Consider the following 19532-nt stretch of genomic DNA (forward strand, 5'->3'; position numbering starts at 1 on the left):
AAATGATTGAATTAGTGATTCAGCCCCCACCTCCCCTCTCCCCCACCTCCCCTCTCCCCCACCTCCCCTCTCCCCCACCTCCCCTCTCCCCCACCTCCCCTCTCCCCCACCTCCCCTCTCCCCCACCTCCCCTCTCCCCCACCTCCCCTCTCCCCCACCTCCCCTCTCCCCCACCTCCCCTCTCCCCCACCTCCCCTCTCCCCCACCTCCCCTCTCCCCCACCTCCCCTCTCCCCCACCTCCCCTCTCCCCCACCTCCCCTCTCCCCCACCTCCCCTCTCCCCCACCTCCCCCCAATCTTGAACAAGAAGCACACTGCAATATTTTCAGCAAAACAACAAAGAAAAGTGTCGGAAGAACTCGGCGGGTCAGGCAGTATCCGCGGAGGGCAATTCAATTGTCAGGCGACGTTTTGGGTCAGAGGTTCATAAGTTATAGGGGCAGAATTAGGCCATTTGGCCCATCAACTCTACTCCGCCATTCAATCATGGCTGGTCTATCTTTCCTGCTCAACCCCATTCTCCTGCCTTCTCCCCGTGACCTGTGTGGGTTTTCTCCGGGTGCTCCGGTTTCCTCCCACACTAAATTGTCCCTAGTGTGTGTCGGATAGTGCAAGTGGGCGGCAATTGCTGGTTGGCGCGGACACGGTGGGCCGAAGGGCCTGTTTCAGCGATGTATCTCTAAGCTAAGCTACAATGTGGAAACAGGCCCTTCGGCCCACCGAGTCCACACCGACCCGCACGCTAGTTCCATGTTAACCCACTTTCGTATCCCACACACGAGAGGGCAATTTACTGAAGGCCAATTAACCTACAAACCTGCACGTCTTTGGAATGTGGGAGGAAACCGGAGCACCCGGAGGAAACCCACGCGGTCACAGGGAGAACGTGCAAACCCCACGCACAGACAGCACCCAAGGTCAGGATTGAACCCGGATCTCTGACGCTGTGAGGCAGCGGCTCTACCCGCTACGCCGCCGAAAAGCCAATCGTTGTATCAAGTTTAGTTTAGTTTAGAGGTACATTGTGGAAGAAGGCCCTTCGGCCCACCGAGTCCATGCCGACCAGCGATCGCCCGCTCACACTAGTTCGACGTTATCCCACTTTCTCACCCACTGCGTTGACACACCAGGGGGAATTTACAGAAGCCAATGAACCCACAAACCCACACGTTAGTAGTTCCTCCAGCACTTTGTGTTTGGCTTGGGATTTCAGCGTCTGCAGTTCCTAAGTGTCAGAGCTGTGCAGGATCTGCCAGCTTGGGTTGTACCACCTAAGATAAGGCTGTTTTTACACTGCCCATCCCTTAGCTTGTGTTTGACCCAGGGCCAAGGTTGCCAACTGGCCCGTATTAGCCGGGACATCCCGTATTTTGGGCTGAATTGGTTTTGTCCCATAAGGAACCGCCCTTGTCACATATTGGGCCCGCAGGTTAGGCGACCACACTCCGTTAGCCCCGTGTTCGGCCCGCGGGCCGCTGTTGCCCGGGACAGTGTAGGCTAACGGTTTGTGTGGGCCTAACGGCGGCCGCCAATGGTGGAGCGGGAGCAGGTGGCCACAGGCTGGGCGAGGTCATGTGGGGCGTCACCCTTTGTCCCGTATTTGGGAGAGAGATAGTTGGCAACCCCGACTCAGGGCCGCGTTGAGGTTGAGGGAGAAGGTCCAGAGCAAAGTCAAGCCTGGCCATGAAGAACGTCGACTCCACCTGGAGAGGACACACACACACACACACACACACACACTGGGGGCATCTACTCAGTCCACACAGTCAAGGGCTCCTCAACCCTCATTGTCCACCACGAGGGTCGCCTCCCGACGTGCCCTTTTAACCTTCTGGAAGAAGTTCTCTCCCCCACCGCCCTCCTAGTTTCCAAATCACCAAAACAATAAAGAAGTGGGGACTTCTGACCGGGTTACTTCTGTGGCTCTTCGTCGTCGGTGAGAGGGATCTCCGTATCTGCCGGAGGTCCCAGAAGGTCCAAGGGCTTTGAGTCTCCTTGGGCTGGAGCTCTGGGCGGATTCCAGCCGCTGTAGTCCGGGATGGAGGGATGGGGATGGGGATGGGGGTGGGGTTGGGGATGGGGTTGGGGATGGGGTTGGGGATGGGGTTGGGTTTGGTGTTGCCGCCTGGCCTGCAGGAACAAGGCAGGGTCGGGCATGGCGTCCCAGGTGGTGAGGTATCTCTGCTGGTTGCAGCTCCTGCCGGGAGCTCTGCTGCCTCCGGTGGCCCGGGTGGCGACTGGCGCTCTGCAGTGGTGTTTGTGGCTCTTCTTCAGCGTGACGGCGGTGTAGACGGGGGAGGAGGGGATGGGTCGGTCGGGGGGCTGGTCGGGGGGCCGCGAGCCGCCCAGCCTGAGCTTGACGTTGTGCAGCTGGAGGGAGAGGCCGGCGGCCGCCTCGGACTGGCGTTGCAGCTCGCCGCTCAGCACGGCCATGCGGTGGCCCCGGCGCTTCAGCTCGTCCAGGAACATTCGCTCCCGCCGCCGCATGGACCCCTCCAGCGCCCCGATCAGCGACTCCTTGTGATGGAGCTCCCGCCTCAGCGCAGCGTTACGCTGCTCCCTCTCCCACAGCAGCAACTCCAGCGGCCCACAGTCCAACGCACCCTCACTCACTGCCTCTGCACAGGAGAGGGGGGGGGGGGAGAGGGGGTAACGTGGGGGAGAGGGGGAGGAGGGGGAGGGAGAGAGAGGGGAAACGTGGGAGAGAGGGGGAGAGGGGGAACGTGGGGGAGAGAGAGAGAGAGGGGGAGGGGGGAGGGGGAATGTGGGAGAGACAGGGGGGAGGGGGGAGAGGGAGGGAGAGAGTGGGAGGGGGAAAGGGGGAACGTGGGAGAGGGGGAAAGGGGGAGAGAGAGGGAGGGGGAAAGGGGGAACATGGGAGAGAGAGAGGGGGAACGTGGGAGAGAGAGAGGGAGGGGGGGGAGAGGGAGAACGTGAGAGAGAGAGGCGGAGGGGGGAAAGGGGGATCGTGAGAGAGGGAGGGAGGGGGGGAGAGAGGGAGAACGTGTGAGAGAGAGGGAGGGAGGGGGAGGGGGAGGGGAGGGAAATGAGGAGAGATGGAGAGGGGGAGGGAGAGAGGGAAAGGGGGAAGGAGAGTTGGAGCGAGGGGGAGAGAGGGAGTGGGTGAGAGATGGAGAGGGGGAGGGAGAGAGATGGAGAGGGAGAGGGAGAGAGGAGAGGGGGGGGAGAGAGAGAGAGAGATGAGAGGGGGGGGAAGAGAGAGAGATGCACACCTTTCTGGGTTAGCTTCTCAAAGCTTTTTCACATCAGCTTTTCACTGCACCTCGGTGCACGTGACAAGAATAAGGGGTCGGCGATTTAGAACGGAGATGAGGAAAAACTTTTTCAGTCAGAGAGTTGTGAATCTGTGGAATTCTCTGCCTCAGACGGCAGTGGGCGCCAATTCTCTGGATGCTTTCAAGAGAGAGTTAGATAGAGCTCTTAAGGATAGCGGAGTCAGGGGGTACGGGGAGAAGGTAGGAACGGGGTTCTGATTGAGAATGATCAGCCATGATCACATTGAATGGCGGTGCTGGCTCGAAGGGCCGAATGGCCTACTCCTGCACCTATTGTCTATTGTCTAAACTATATTAAACAGTTCGAGGTCAGGGTAACACTAACCCTAAATGCATTGGGATGAGGGTTGGCCTAATCTGTTGACTGAATACCCTCTCATCAGCCACAAGGAACGAGTGCAATGGATACTCTTCACTCAATCATTGTTTATTATTTGTACCGAGGTACAGTGAAAAGCTTTGCTTTGCATGCTTTAGACTTTACTTTAGAAATGCAGCCTGGCAAAAGACCTTCGACCCACTGAGTCGATCACCTCGTACACTGGCATTATCCTAGACACCAGGGATAATTTACAATTTACTGAATCCTATTAACCTAAAAAAACCCCGTCTTTAGAGTGTGGGAGGAAACCAGAGCACCCGGAGAAAACCCACGCAGTCACAGGGAGAACGTACAAACTCCATACAGACAGCACCCGTGGTCAGGATTGAACCCGGGTCTCCAGCGCTGTAAGGCAACAACTCTACCGCTGCGCCACCGTGCCGCCCTACAGAGCTATGCTATCCAGATGCACTATTCAATCGGATCAGATATTCCTTTTGATATCCATGCAATCGTCAAACTCAAGTACAACAGGTGGAGTAAAGGGGGAGACACAGAGTGCAGAATATAGTTCTCAGCATTGTAGTGCACCAGTTTCAGAGAAATATTGAAACGTATAAGATTATTAAGGGGTTGGACACGTTAGAGGCAGGAAACATGTTCCCAATGTTGGGGGAGTCCAGAACCAGGGGCCACAGTTTAAGAATAAGAGGTAGGCCATTTAGAACTGAGATGAGGAAAAACATTTTCAGTCAGAGAGTTGTGAATCTGTGGAATACTCTGCCTCAGAAGGCAGTGGAGGCCAATTCTCTGAATGCATTCAAGAGAGAGCTAGATAGAGCTCTTAAGGATAGCGGAGTCAGGGGGTATGGGGAGAAGGCAGGAACGGGGTACTGATTGAGAATGATCAGCCATAATCACATCGAATGGCGGTGCTGGCTCGAAGGGCCGAATAGCCTCCTCGTGCACCTATTGTCTATTGTCTAATGTCTAAATCAGAGTTTCACCAGTCCAAAGTCCGCAATGGGGCAGAGGTGAAAGGGACAATGCCCTAGCTTATGGAAGGCCCGTTCTAGAAGCCTGATAACAAAGGGGAAGAAGCTGTCCCTGAGTCTGGTGGTGCGCGCTTTCAAGCTTCTGCACCTTCTGCCTGACGGGAGCGGGGAGAAGATGGAATGACCGGGGTGGGACGAGTCTTTGATTGTGTCGGCTGCTTTTCCACAGCAGTGTGAAGTGTAGATGGTCGGTGGTGGGGAGTCTGGTCTGTGCGATGGACTGGGCCACATCAACAACTCTCTGCATTTGCTTGTGGTCTTGGGCAGAGCTGTTCCCAGACCGAGCTGTGGTGCAACCCGACAGGATGTCTCTTATGGTGCAACTGTAATAGTTTGTAATTGTCATAGAGTCAAGCAGCGTGGAAACAGGCCCTTTGGCCCAACTGGCCCATGCCGACCAGCATGCCCCATCTACATTAGTCCCACCTGCCTGCAGCTGCCCCTCTAAACCGTCCGTAGTCATGTACTGGTGTACATAAGATTATCCAAGCCTTTCACTATTCTGTACGTTTCAATGAGGTCCCCCCTCATTCTTCTAAACTCCAGCGAGTACAGGCCCAGTGCCGACAAACGCTGATCATATGTTAACCCACTCATTCCTGGGACCATTCTTGTAAACCTCCTCTGGACCCTCTCCAGAGCCAGCACATCCTTCCTCAGATATGGGGCCCAAAATTGCTCACAATATTCCAAATGCGGCCTGACCAGCGCCTTGTAGAGCCTCAGCATTACACCCCTCTTTTTGTATACAAGCCCTCTCGAAATAAATGCCAGCATTGAGTTTGCTTTCCTTACTACTGATTCGACTTGCAGATTAACTTTTTGTGAATCCTGCACCAGCACTCCCAAGTCCCTTTGCACCTCCGATTTCTGGATTCTCTCCCCGTTTAGAAAATAGTCTACGCCTTTATTCCCACTACCAAAATGCATGACTCCACACTTTGCTGCACTGTATTCCATCTGCCACTTCTCTGCCCACTCTCCCAACCTGTCCAAGTCCTTCTGTAGAGTCCCTGCTTTCCCTGCCCTTCCATCTATTTTCGTATCATCTGCAAACTTGGCCACCAAGCGTTCAATCCCCTCGTCCAAATCATTAATGTACAACGTGACGAGCAGCGGCCCCAGCACCGACCCCTGCGGAACTCCGCTGGTCACTGGCAGCCAACCAGACAAAGCCCCCTTTAGTTTAGAGATACAGCGTGGAAACAGGCCCTTTCGGCCCACCGGGTCCGCGCTGCCCAGCGATCCCCGCACACTAACACTATCCTACACCCACTAGGGACAATTTTTGCATTTACGAAGCCAATTAACCTACAAACCTGCACGTCTTTGGAGTGTGGGAGGAAACTGAAGATCTCAGGGAAAACCCACGCAGGTCACGGGGAGAACGTACAAACTCCGTACAGACAGCGCCCGTTGTCGGGATCGAACTCGGGTCTCCGGCGCTGCACTCGCTGTAAGACGGCAACTCTACCGCTGCGCCACCGTGCAGTGTTCGGTACGGACTCAATGGGCCACAGTGCCTCTAAACTAAACTAAACTAATAATTCAGTTTCTTCATCCACTCCATCACACTAGGGGCAATTAACGTACAGACCTGCACATCTTTGGAATGTGGGAGGAGACCGGACACCCGGACAAAACCCACGCAGTCACGGGAAGAACGTGCAAACTCCACACGGACAGCAGCCGAGGTCAGGATCGAACCGGGATCTCGGGCGCCGTGAGGCAGCAACTCTGCTAACACTCTGCCACTAAAATATCCACTTTCAAAATGGATTAGGGAGAGTAAAATAAGGGCAGAATGGGAGGGAAAACAAGGAAGACTGGGAGCGGAGATTGCCCGAGGTTTTACCAGGGGCCTGACATGTAGCGGAGGCCTAGTGACATCTGACAGCGGCCATTCATCACCTCAGACACCAACTTCCTTCACCTTGGAGAGAGGCAACACAATTATCACACGCTGACCTATTTAAGTCTTGATATATGAATCTGCTCACAAAGGATTCTCTGTTGATTTCGTGTGAATTTATAAACAGCGAACATACATGAAGTGGGTAACAGGGCCACTACCTCACAGTGCCGGAGACCCGGGTTCCATCCCGACTACGGGTACTGCCTGTACGGAGTTTGCACGTCCTCCCCGTGACCTGCGTGGGTTTTCTCCGAGATCTCTGGTTTCCTCCCACACTCCAAAGACGTGCAGGTTTGTAGGTTAATTGGATTGGTGTAAATGTAAATTGTCCCTAGTGTGTGTAGGATAGTGTTAATATGCGGGGATCGCTGATCGGCGCCGACTCGGTGGGCCGAAGGGCCTGTTTCCGCGCTGTATCTCTAAACTAAACTAAACTAAACACGAGTGGGAAGGAACTGGAGATGCTGGTTTAAACTGACGATAGACACAAGATGCTGGAGTAACTCAGCGGGACAGGCAGCATCTCTGGAGAGAAGGAATGGGTGACATTCCGGGTCGAAACCCTTCTTCAGACACGGAGGTGGCAGAGGGATTGATACGTCCAAGATAGCTTTATTGCCACTCTTTGTCTTCTGCCATCCAGCCAACCTGCCATCCATGCCAGCATCTGCCCTTTGATACCGTCGGCTCTCATCTTCTCTAGTAGCCTCACGTGTGGCACCTTGTCAAAGGCTTTCTGTAAATCTAAGTAAGCAACATCTACTGACTCTCCTTTGTCTGTCCTGCTAGTTACTTCTTTAAAGAATTCCAGTAGATTTGTCAAGCAAGACCTCCCCTTCACAAAGCCAATTGTCCACTCTTTTTTTTAAACCAAAAATGTCTTTTAAATGTTGGGCGGAGTGAGGTTTTTCTGATTTAAACAGTATTCGTTTTCAGTAATGAGTGAAATTGTTTGGCTCGTAGGAAATATTCATGAATTATATGGTAACTAGTGGATCTTGTGAGGCTGTAGGTTGTGTGTGTTTTAATGGGACGATGATAGACTACACTGTGAACTAACCTGTGTCTCTTCATAAATCTTCATGAGTCAGAATCATACAGCACGGAAACAGGCCCTTCGGCCCAACTTGCCCACGTCGGCCAACATGCCCCATCTACACTGGTCCCACCTGCCTGCGTTTGGTCCATATCCCTCCAAACCTGTTCTATTCATGTACCTGTCTAACTGTTTCTAAAACGTTGGGATAGTCCCAGCCTCAACTACCTCCTCTGGCAGCTCGTTCCTTACACCCACCACCCCTTGTGTGAAAAAGGTTACCCCTCAGATTCCTATTAAATCTTTTCTCCTTCACCTTAAACCTGTGTCCTCTGGTCCTCGATTCACCTACTCTGGGCAGGAGATTCTGTGCATCTACCCGATCAATTCTTCTCATGATTTTATATACCTTAGACAGATATATGGATAGGACAGGTTTGGAGGGATATGGACCAAGTGCAGGCAGGTGGTGATTAGTGTAGCTGGGACAAGTTGGGCGGAGTGGGCAAGTTGGGCCGAAGAGCCTGTTTCCACACTGTATAACTCTATGAATCTATGACCTCTATAATATCACCCCTCAGCCTCCTGCACTCCAAGGAAGAGCCCCAGCCTAATCAACATCTGTCCTATCCATGTACCTGTCTAAATGTTTCTTAAACGTTGTGAAATCTTTGGAGATGTGCCACATTTTCTCAGGCTGCTGATTTACTTTGGACTATGGTGGTGGGTTTGTTGGCATTGTTTTGTATTGTACATGCTATTCTTGTAATAAGTGATTAAACTTTGTGTCTGAAGAAGGGTCTCGACCCGAAACGTCACCCATTCCTTCTCTCCCGAGATGCTGCCTGTCCCGCTGAGTTACTCCAGCATCTTGTGTCTATCGTCAGTTTAAACCAGCATCTCCAGTTCCTTCCCACTCGTGTTTAGTTTAGTTTAGTTTAGAGGTACAGCGTGGAAACAGGCCCTTCGGCCCACCGAGTCCGCACCGACCAGCGATCCCCGCACACTAACACGATCCTACAAACACTAGGGACAAATAACATTTACACCCAGCCAATTAACCTACAGACCTGCACGTCTTTGGAGTGTGGGAGGAAACCGAAGATCTTGGAGAAAACCCACGCAGGTCTCGGGGAGAACATGCAAACTCCGTACAGGTAGCACCCGTAGTCGGGATGGAACCCGGGTCTCCGGCGCTATGAGGCAGTGGCCCTGTTACCCACTTCATGTATGCTCGCTGTTTATAAATTCACACGAAATTAACAGAGAATCCTTTGTGAGCAGATTCATATATCAAGACTTAGATAGGTCAGCGTATGATAATTGTGTTGCCTCTCTCCAAGGTGAAGGAAGTTGGTGTCTGAGGTGATGAATGGCTGCTGTCAGATGTCACTAGGCCTCCGCTACGTGTCAGGCCCCTGGTAAAACCTCGGGCAATCTCCGCTCCCAGTCTTCCTTGTTTTCCCTCCCATTCTACCCTTATTTTACTCTCCCTAATCCATTTTGAAAGTGGATATTTTAGCGGCAGAGTGTTAGCAGAGCTGCTGCCTCACGGCGCCACAGACCCCGGTTCGATCCTGACCTCGGCTGCTGTCCGTGTGGAGTTTGCACGTTCTCCCCGTGACTGCGTGGGTTTTGTCCGGGTGTCCGGTCTCCTCCCACATTCCAAAGATGTGCAGGTTTGTACGTTAATTGCCCCTAGTGTGATGGTGTGGATGAAGAAACTGAATTATTAGTTTAGTTTAGTTTAGAAACGCAGCGTGGAAACAGGCCCTTCGGCCCACTGAGTCCATGCCAGCCAGCGATCACCCCATATACTAACACTATCCTAACACTAGGAACAATTTACAATTTTACCAAAGCCTACAAACCTGTACATCTTGGGAGGAGGTGTGGGAGGAAATTGGAGCATCCGGAGAAAAACCCCAGGGTCACGGGGAAAACGTACAAACTCCGTACAGACAGCACCTGCAGTCGGGATCGAACCCGGGTCTCGCCCGGTGGCGCAGCGGTAGAGTTGCTGCCTTACAGCGAATGCAGCGCTGGAGACCCGGGTTCGATCCCGACTGCGGGTGCTGTCTGTACGGAGTTTGTACGTTCTCCCCGTGACCTGCGTGGGTTTTCTCCGAGATCTTTGGTTTCCTCCCACACTCCAAAGGCGTGCAGGTTTGTAGGTTAATTGGTTTTCTCCGAGATCTTCGGTTTCCTCCCACACTCTAAGGCAGCAACTCTACCGCTGTGCCACTGTGCTACCCTGATCTCTCAGACTCTGCCATCAGCCCATCTGCCCAGAGTAGGGGAATCGAGAACCAGGTGACATTGGCTTAAGGTGAGGGGGGATAGATTTAATAGGAACCTGAGGGGTAACCTTTTCACATAAAGGGTAGGTGGGTGTATGGGACGAGCTGCAGGAGATGGCAGTGGAGGCAGGGACTATCGCAACGTTTAAGAAACATTTTGACAGGTACATGGATAGGACAGGATTAGAGGGATATGGGTAAAACGCAGGCAGGTTTAGATTTTAGATTTAGAGATACAGCGCGGAAACAGGCCCTTCGGCCCACCGAGTCCGCGCTGCCCAGCGATCCCCGCACATTAACACTATCCTACACACACTAGGGACAATTTTAACATTTACCCAGTCAATTAACCTACATACCTGTACGTCTTTGGAGGTGTGACTAGTTATAGATGGGACGTGTTAGTCAGTGTGGGCAAGTTGGGCTGAAGGGCCTGTTTCCACACTGGATGACTCCATGACTCTACCCAGCTCACTACCCAGTCTCTCCAAGACTCAAGACTGCAACCTCCAACCTTTACCAGTTGGTTTATTGCTTATTCTTTTCCCAAGTTGACTGACATCTTCTGCCTTGAACTTGTCTCTTCAAATGACTCAAATTTTAGTTTTATGGAGAGTATTCAAACCATTAGCATATGCCAGGATTGGCTGACTATTAATATGTATCGATCCATCCTCACCCAACTTGTTGGTAAGCAAAGAGGACCCGACGGTTGTGGTGCTGGCTCGAAGGGCCAAATGGCCTCCTCCTGCACCTATTTTCTATGTAATGTTCTATGACCCACCAGACATTTTAGTTTTGGTTTATTTTAGTTTAGAGCTGCAGCATGACACACCGAGTCCTTGCTGACCAGCAATCCCCTGTGCACTAGTTCTATGCTACACACTAGGGGCAATTTACAGAAGCCACTTAACCTGGAAAACCTGCACGACTTTGGAGTGTGAGAGGAAACCAGAACACCCGGAGGAAACCCACGCGGTCGCAGGGAGAACGTATAAGCTCCAGACAGACAGCACCCGTAGTCAGGATCGAACCCGGGTCTCTGGCGCCGTGAAACAACAAATCTAATGCTGTATCTTTCAATTAAATTTAGTGTGGAAACAGGCCCTTCGGCCCACCGAGTCCGCACTGACCAGCAATCCCTGCACATTGACACTGTCTTACACTAGGGACAATTTTTAGATTTATGTCAAGCCAATTGACCGACAAACCTGCACGTCTTTGGAACGTTGGAGGGAACCAAAGATCTCGGAGAAAACCCACGCAGGTCACGGGGAGAACGTACAAACTCCGTACAGACAAGCACCCATAGCCTGGATCGATCCGGGCTTTTGGCACTGCAAGCACTGTAAGGCAGCAACTCTACCGCTGCGCCACCGTGCCGCCCTGTTCTTTGTTTCCCAATTCCTTGTTTCAACTTTGTAATCTTTTGCTTTTTAGTAATGAATCAAGCGAGATTTCCCCTGAGTGCTCACAGAAATAAATAGCTATGATTAAAATGCTTCTGGTACACATAAATCCTTTGGCGTGCACCGTTTCATGGGTCTTAGATTGCATTATGTGCTAGTGGAAAAGGAACTTTAGTCAAGGCAGCAGTATTTATCCAGTTCATTCTGATAACCCTTACAGATCCTGTGAAATCCTAGAAGCACAGACCAGCTCGGATAATTTTCGATTGGTGTGCGCATATTGAAGATTAATATAAGAGAAAAAAAGGACACAGAGTGCTGGAGTAACTCAGCGGGTCAGGCAGCATCTCTGGAGAACATGGATAGGTGACGTTTCACAGAGTGCTGGAGTAACTCAGCGGGTCAGGCAGCATCTCTGGAGAACATGGATAGGTGACGTTTCACAGAGTGCTGGAGTAACTCAGCGGGTCAGGCAGCATCTCTGGAGAACATGGATAGGCGACGTTTTGGGTCGGGACCCTTCTTCATGCTGAATGTAGTGGGGAAGGGGTGGGACAGGAGGTAGGAAAAAGCCAAAACATAGAAACATAGATAGAAACATAGAAAATAGGTGCAGGAGGAGGCCATTTGGCCCTTCGAGCCAGCACCACCATTCATTGTGATCATGGCTGATCATCCACAATCAGTAACCCGTGCCGGCCTTCTCCCCATACCCGCTAACTCTATTTAACTCTCTTTTAAATTTGTCCAGTGAATTGGCCTCCACTGCCCTCTGTGGCAGAGAATTCCACAAATTCACAACTCTCTGGGTGAAAAAGTTTCTTCTCACCTCAGTTTTAAATGGCCTCCCCTTTATTCTTAGACTGTGGCCCCTGGTTCTGGACTCCCCCAACATCGGGAATATTTTTCCTGCAAAGCAGGGCTCCGCGACAGTCGGCCAAGGAAGGGTGGAGCCCACAATGGTCCATTGTTGGCTGGGGAAGAGGTGATAACGAGGGGATACAGGGATGCGAACAGTGCAACTAGTAGGATGACTAGGGTGGGGTGAAAGGAAATGCAGTGATTGCTTGCAATCAAAGAAATCAATATTCATACCGCTGGGGTTGTTGGCTGCCAAAGCGAAATATGAGATGCTGTTCCTCCAATTAGTGTGTGGCCTCACTCTGACAGTGAATGGGAAGGTGATGCCTTCACACTGATTAGAGTCACACTGCGTAGAAACAGGCCCCATCATGGTGAGGAGGGAGGGGGGGGGGGAAGCTGGAGGAGAGGTGGGGGTAGGCCAATCCTGGCGAGTGATAGGTGGGTACAGGTGAGGGAGAATTGTTAACAGGCAGATGGTTGGACAAAGGCCAGAGATGAAGAGACGAAAAGTGTGAGCTGAGGGCCGAAGAGGAGTGAATTGTGAAGCCAGAGGAGGGGATGTAGGTGGGAGGGGCCAGGGGGTGGGAGGATGACCTTCCATCTTCAGGTTAGGGAGAGGCCTCCTGAGACAGAGTGGAGCTGGACATCTTGAGGAATGGAGAGCTAAAGTTACTGGAAAGAATAAGAAGCCTTTATGAAACGAGTCGCCGCGGTAACTTGGCTTCACGCCAAAGCATTGCTTCTGTACTTGCGCCACGTTTGATGCAAGGGGAGCAGTGGACAGCTGAGACCACAGAGGGCGCGGCGGTAGAGTTGCTGCCTCACGGCGCCAGAGACCCGGGTTCCATCCTGACCGCGGGCGGGCGCTGTCTGCGCCGAGTCTGCACGTTCTCCCTGTGACCGCGTGGGTTTTCTCCGGGTGCTCCGGTTTCTTCCCGCACTCCAAAGACTTGCAGGATCGTCCCCGCTCCAATTTCTCAGTAAAAGGATTAAAAATACCTGACAACAACTCATCCTGCCAGTGTTTTGTATATTTAGCTGTAAACTTCCCTCCTGCCAAAACGCAGACATGCACTCAAGGAAAGACTACATTGGATGCTGTGGTATTAAGTATGTAGGCTAATTGGCTTTGGTAAAATTGCAAATTGTCCCTAGTGTACAGGATAGTGTTAGTGTACGGGGTGATTGCTGGTCAGCACGGATGCGGTGGGCCGAAGGGCCTGTTTCCGCGCTGTATCTCTAAAGTCTAAAAAGTAAAGGTCTAAAGGTTGAAGGGTAGAAAAGAAGATGTAGTTACCTAAAATTGTACATTACAATGTTACAATCATTTTTGATTCAAAAGGTACAACATGGAAACAGGCCCTTCGGCCCCCTGAGTCCACGCCGACCACACAAACACACCCGTTCACACTAGTTCTATGTTATCCCACATTTTGTTTAACCAGTGGCCACAACTGGAAATCCTTACTCGAATTCACCCAGAAGAGTGGATGTGGAGAGGGTGTTTCCACTAGTGGGAGAGTCTCGAACTAAAGGTCACAACCTCAGAATTAAAGGACGTTCCTTTTGGAAGGAGATGAGGAGAAATTTATTTAGTCAGAGGGTGGTGAATCTGTGGAATTATTTGCCACAGAAGGCTGTGGAGGCCAAGTTCCCAATGTTGGGGGAGTCCAGTACCAGGGGACACAGTCTAAGAATAAAGGGGAGGCCATTTAAAACCGAGGTGAGAAGAAACCTTTTCACCCAGAGAGTTGTGAATTTGTGGAATTCTCTGCCACAGAGGGCAGTGGAGGACAAATCACTGGATGAATTTAAATGCGAGGTAGATAGAGCTCGAGGGACTAGTGGAATCAAGGGATATGGGGAGAAGGCAGGCACGGGTTACTGATTGTGGATGATCAGCCATGATCACAATGAATGGCGGTGCTGGCTCGAAGGGCCAAATGGCCTCCTCCTGCACCTATTTTCTATGTTTCTCTGCTTCTATGTCAGTGGATATTTTTAAGGCAGAGATAGATAGATTCTTGATTAGTGCGGCTGTCAGGGGTTATGGAAAGAAGGCAGTAGAATGGGGCATTGAAGGAGAATAAGATCAGCCATGATTGAATGGTGGCTTAGACTTGATGGGCTGAATGGCCTAATTCTGCTCGTCTTCCTTATGACCTTAAAATGTTCTTTGCAGCCAGGGGCTCTCCGTGCTCTGCCACATCAGCTGGAAAGAGTGCGGGGGATATTTACGAGGATGTTGCCAGGACTCGCAGGCCTGAGCTATAGCGAGAGGCTGGGCCGGCTGAGGACTATATTCCTTGGAATGCTGGGAGGCTGAGGAGCAATCACATAGAGGTGTGCAAGATCATGAGAGGAACAAATATGATGAATACCCAGAGTAGGGGAATCAAGAAACAGAGGACATGGGTTTAAGGTGAGAGGGAAAAGATTCAATAGGAATCTGAGGGCATAACCTTTTCACACAAAGGGCGGTGGGTGTATGGAACATAAATGCTACAAGAGGAGGTAGTTGAGGTAGGGACTATAACTACATTGAAAAGCCATTTGGACAGGTACATGGATTGGAAAGGTTTAGAGGGATATGGGCCCAACACGGGCTAGTGTAGATGAGGCATCTTGGTTGGTATGGGCAAGTTGGGCCGAGGGGCCTGTTTCCATGCTGTATGACTCGATGACTATTTACTACTGATTGGATGGGGTAGCAATCACACTACTGTGATGGAGAGTTGAGGAGGGGTGGGGGGGGGGGGGGTGAGGGGTGAGGGGATTATGTCCGCAATGCTGAGGGAAGAGTCAAGTCAGTGCCTCATTTCCTAGGGTGTTACGGTGGCGCAGCGGTAGAGTTGCTGCCTCACGGCGCCGGAGACCCGGGTTCGATCCCGACTACGGTTGCTGTCTGAGCGGCGTTTGCACGTTATCCCCGTGATTTCACGAGTTTTCTCCGGTTTCTTTCCACATTCCAAAGACGTGCGGCCTTGTGGGCGAATTGGCTTCTGTAAATTGTCCCTAGGGTGTGGGATGGAACTGGCGTACAGGGGTTCGCTGGTCAGCATAGTCTCAGGGCCTTGTTTCCACACTGTATCTCTAAACTAAACTAGACTGACAATAGACAATAGACAATAGACAATAGGTGCAGGAGGAGGCCATTCGGCCCTTCGAGTCAGCACCGCCATTCAATGCGATCATGGCTGATCATTCTCAATCAGTACCCTGTTCCTGCCTTCTCCCCATACCCCGTGACTCCGCTATCCTTAAGAGCTCTATCCAGCTCTCTCTTGAATGCATTCAGAGAATTGGCCTCCACTGCCTGTACTGGTGGGGTCCAGTGAATTAGTTAGATTGAGGCCCTTAGGACCCTCAGTAGAAATAAAATCTCCAGCCAGTCCAGGCCTACGTCTAAATGCCTTTTAAACCCCTGAACTAAAGCAGGCTTCACACTGCCGATCCTGGAACCCTCTAATGTTTGACCATTTATTCATAAACATTGCTTTTCATCCTGAATCTGATACAGTTAATTTTAGTTTAGTTTAATTTAGAGATACAGAGTGGTAACAGGCCCTTCGGCCCACCGAGTCCGCGCCGACCAGCGATCCCCGCACACTAACACTGTTCTGCACACACGCGGGGCAATTTACAATTTTACCCAGCCAATTAGCCTACAAACCTGGTACTGTTCCTTGAAGGGAACCACCCCCCCATGAAGGAAAGTGTACCATGAATCCACGTCATGGAAGGACACAGCAGAGCAACAGGCCCTTCGGCCCACCGAGTCCATGCCGACCATCGATCGCCCGTTCACACCAGTTCTACGTTACCCCACTGTCTCGACCACTCCCTGCACACTAGGGGGGCAATTTTGTAGAAGCCAATTATCCCACAACCTGAATCAACCCGGACGGCTGTGGGATGTGGGAGGAAACCGGAGCACCCGGAGGAAAGCCACACCGTCACAGGGAGAACGTGCAAACTCCACACTGGCAGACAGTGGCCAGGTCAGGATGGAAGCCGGGTCTCTGGCGCTGTGAGCCAGCTGCGCCACCGTGTGAATTATTGTGAAGGTTATGGGTTCCATTGCTGAGGCTAATCGATGACGAGGTTTCTCCCGGGACTCTGTCATCTAATGTCACTGCTGGTGATGATTTTCCAGGTGTAATTGGATCAGCACCATCATCTGGGGGATAGTGGATGTTCTGTTGTTTTCTCTTCCCTCAGTTCAACCTGTGCAGAGAAGTATTAAAATCTACCGCACACAGCTCCAGTGAGACAGGTTCATGCTCGCTATAGGGTGGCACGGTGGCATAGCGGTAGAGTTGTTGCCTCACTGCGCCAGCGAGAGACCCCGGTTCGATCCTGACTACGGGTGCTGTCTGTACAGAGTTTGTACGTTCTCCCCGTGGGTTTTCCCTGGGTGGATTCCTCCCACACTCCAAAGGCGAACGGGTTTGGAGGTTAATTGGGTTCGATACAATTGTACATTGTCTCCAGGATGTGGGATTCTGTTAGTCTGCAGTGTGATCGTTGGTCCACATGGGCCAAGGGGCCTGTTTCTGCGCTGTGTCTCGAAACTCAAGAAAAACCTTTCAATACCTCGCTGGGGCTGGGGCTGGGGGTGGGGCTGGGGGTGGGGGAGGTGGGGCTGGGGCTGGGGGTGGGGCTAGGGGCGGGGCTGGGGGTGGGGGAGGTGGGGCTGGGGGTGGGGCTAGGGGTGGGGCTGGGGGTGGGGCTGGTGGTGGGGCTGGGGGTGGGCTGGGGGTGGGGCTGGGGGTGGGCTGGGGGTGGGGCTGGGGGTGGGGCTGGGGGTGGGCTGGGGGTGGGGCTGGGGGTGGGGCTGGGGGTGGGGCTGGGGGTGGGGCTGGGGGTGGGGCTGGGGGTGGGGCAAGGGGGGAGGCTGGGGGGGGGGGCTAGGGGGGGGCTGGGGGGGGGCTAGGGGGGGGGGAGGTGGGGCTGGGGCTGGGGGTGGGGCTAGGGGCGGGGCTGGGGGTGGGGGAGGTGGGGCTGGGGGTGGGGCTAGGGGTGGGGCTGGGGGTGGGGCTGGTGGTGGGGCTGGGGGTGGGCTGGGGGTGGGGCTGGGGGTGGGCTGGGGGTGGGGCTGGGGGTGGGGCTGGGGGTGGGGCTGGGGGTGGGGCTGGGGGTGGGGCTGGGGGTGGGGCAAGGGGGGAGGCTGGGGGGGGGGGCTAGGGGGGGGCTGGGGGGGGGCTAGGGGGGGGGGCTGGGGGTGGGGTGGGGGAAGCAAATCTCAAAGTGCTTCGCAAACGAAAGTCTGAAGAGTAGATGAAACATCAGCCATTTTGTACACAGCAAGATCCCACAGTCAGTGGTGAGGTGCAGAGCAGGTGATGGGATTCATTGCTGTGGACAAAGGGTTGTCTTGCCCTGGGCACCAGCACGGTGGCGCAGCAGTAGAGTTGCCGCCTTACAGCGAATGCAGCGCCTGAGACCCGGGTTCCATCCCCACTCCGGGTGCTGTCTGTACGGAGTTTGTACGTTCTCCCCGTGACCTGCGTGGGTTTTCTACGAGATCTTCGGTTTCCTCCCACACTCCAAAGACGCGCAGGTATGTAGGTTAATTGGTTCAGTGCATGTGTAGATTGTCCCTAGTGTGTGTAGGATAGTGTTAATGTGCGGGGATCGCTGGTGGCTGAAGGGCCTGTTTCCACGCTGTATCTCTAAGCTAAACCGGCTACAGTTCATGTTCATAAGGTAGAGGAGCAGGAGGAGCTCTTTGTGTTAAAATCGCGGTGGGTGTATGGAACAGGCTGTGGGGGGAGGTAGTTGAGGCAGGTACTATCACAACGTGTAAGTAACATTTAGACAGATGCATGGATAGGACAGGTTTGGAGAGATATGGGCCGAGCGCAGGCGGGTGGGACTAGTGTGGATGGGACATGTTGGTCGGTGTGGGCAAGTTGGGCCTGTTTCCACGCTGTGGGACTCTATGACTGCTTCCCAAGGCCAATGTTTCCCCCACAGCACCAAACTCTGCAGGCAGATCCATGCTCCTGGTATGTCACGTACCCGCTCCAGGTGAACAGTGGGAGATTCTCTTACCTGGCTGGCCATGTTTAGACGACTTTTCTGTCAGCTCACATGTCAGTTCTGCAAAATACAGGCAAGAGCAGAGATCAGACGGCCTGATTCCCAGAGGAGTCAAATAAAACCTCTTTGGACTGACTGTCCTTACTTACTTACCTTACTGCCAAGAGACCCTATATTTACGTTCAGGAAGGAACTGCAGACGCTGGTTTAAATCAAAGATAGACACAAAACGCTGGAGTAACTCAACGGGACAAGCAGCATCTCTGGAGAGAAGGAATGGGTGACGTTTCAGGTCGAGACCCTTCTTCAGTCTGAAGGTTCCAGCATTTTGTGTCGACCCTATATTTATGTCTGCTTCAATGTTACTGGCATACAATGACTATATCCACCATTTAAGGCTTCCTGCTTGAGTTATAAATGTAAATCATAGAAACATAAAAAATAGGTGCAGGAGGAGGCCATTCGGCCCTTCGAGCCAGCACCGCCATTCATTGTGATCATGGCTGATCATCCACTATCAGTAACCCGTGCCTGCCTTCTCCCCATATCCCTTGATTTCACTAGCCCCTAGAACTCTGTCTTAAATTCATCCAGTGAACTGGCCTCCACTGCCTTCTGTGGCAGAGAATTCCACAAATTCACAACTCTCTGGGTGAAAAAGTTTTTTCTCACCTCAGTTTTAAATGGCCTCCCCTTTATTCTTAGACTGTGTGGCCCCTGGTTCTGGACTCCCCCAACATTGGGAACATTTTTCCTGCATCTAGCTTGTTCAGTCCTTTCATAATTTTTATACGTCTCTGTGAGATCCCCTCTCATCCTTCTAAGCATAGTGACTTGTTTGAAACAGTGAACACAGCTCCTGAGAGTATGTGATGCCATTTTGTGGAAGTGATCAACTTGAGAAAACTAAAGATAGGAGAGGATTAGGTAATTTCATGCTCATAAGTTCCAGGAGCAGAATTAGGCCATTCGGCCCATCAAGTCTTCTCCGCCATTCAATCATGGACGATCTATCTTTCCCTCTCGACCCCATTCTCCTGCCTTCTCCCCGTAAACCCCTGACACCCATGAGCAAGTAAGTTCATGCCTTTACAGCTGAGTTCCAGCTCACAGTATTCCTGACGCAAGTCGAATACGTTCCAAGAACTGCAAGAAAGATTTCATGGCCTGCAATTACAGGATTTTCACTAAATGAGTTGAGTTTAGTTTATGGTCACGTGTACCGAGCGAGGTACAGTGAAAAGCTTTTGTTGCGTGCTAACCAGCAGGCGGAAAGACAACACATGATTA

General features: G+C 52.3%; 1 protein-coding gene across 1 annotated transcript in view; it reads right to left on the reverse strand.

Moving 5' to 3' along the window:
- Positions 1-292: 292 nt before the first annotated feature.
- The window catches only part of LOC144606259 (coiled-coil domain-containing 92B-like), a 42279-nt gene continuing 23039 nt past the window's right edge, over positions 293-19532 (reverse strand). The window contains exons 2-3 of the mRNA XM_078422180.1: positions 18255-18302; positions 293-2618 (exon numbers count right to left, since the gene is read on the reverse strand). Of these exons, the coding sequence (XP_078278306.1) occupies positions 1912-2618; positions 18255-18302 (755 nt within the window). The 3' untranslated portion in view covers positions 293-1911. The remainder of the gene's footprint in view (positions 2619-18254; positions 18303-19532) is intronic.

The sequence above is a fragment of the Rhinoraja longicauda genome, chromosome 26, assembly GCF_053455715.1.
Source record: "Rhinoraja longicauda isolate Sanriku21f chromosome 26, sRhiLon1.1, whole genome shotgun sequence".
Lineage (NCBI taxonomy): Eukaryota > Metazoa > Chordata > Chondrichthyes > Rajiformes > Arhynchobatidae > Rhinoraja > Rhinoraja longicauda.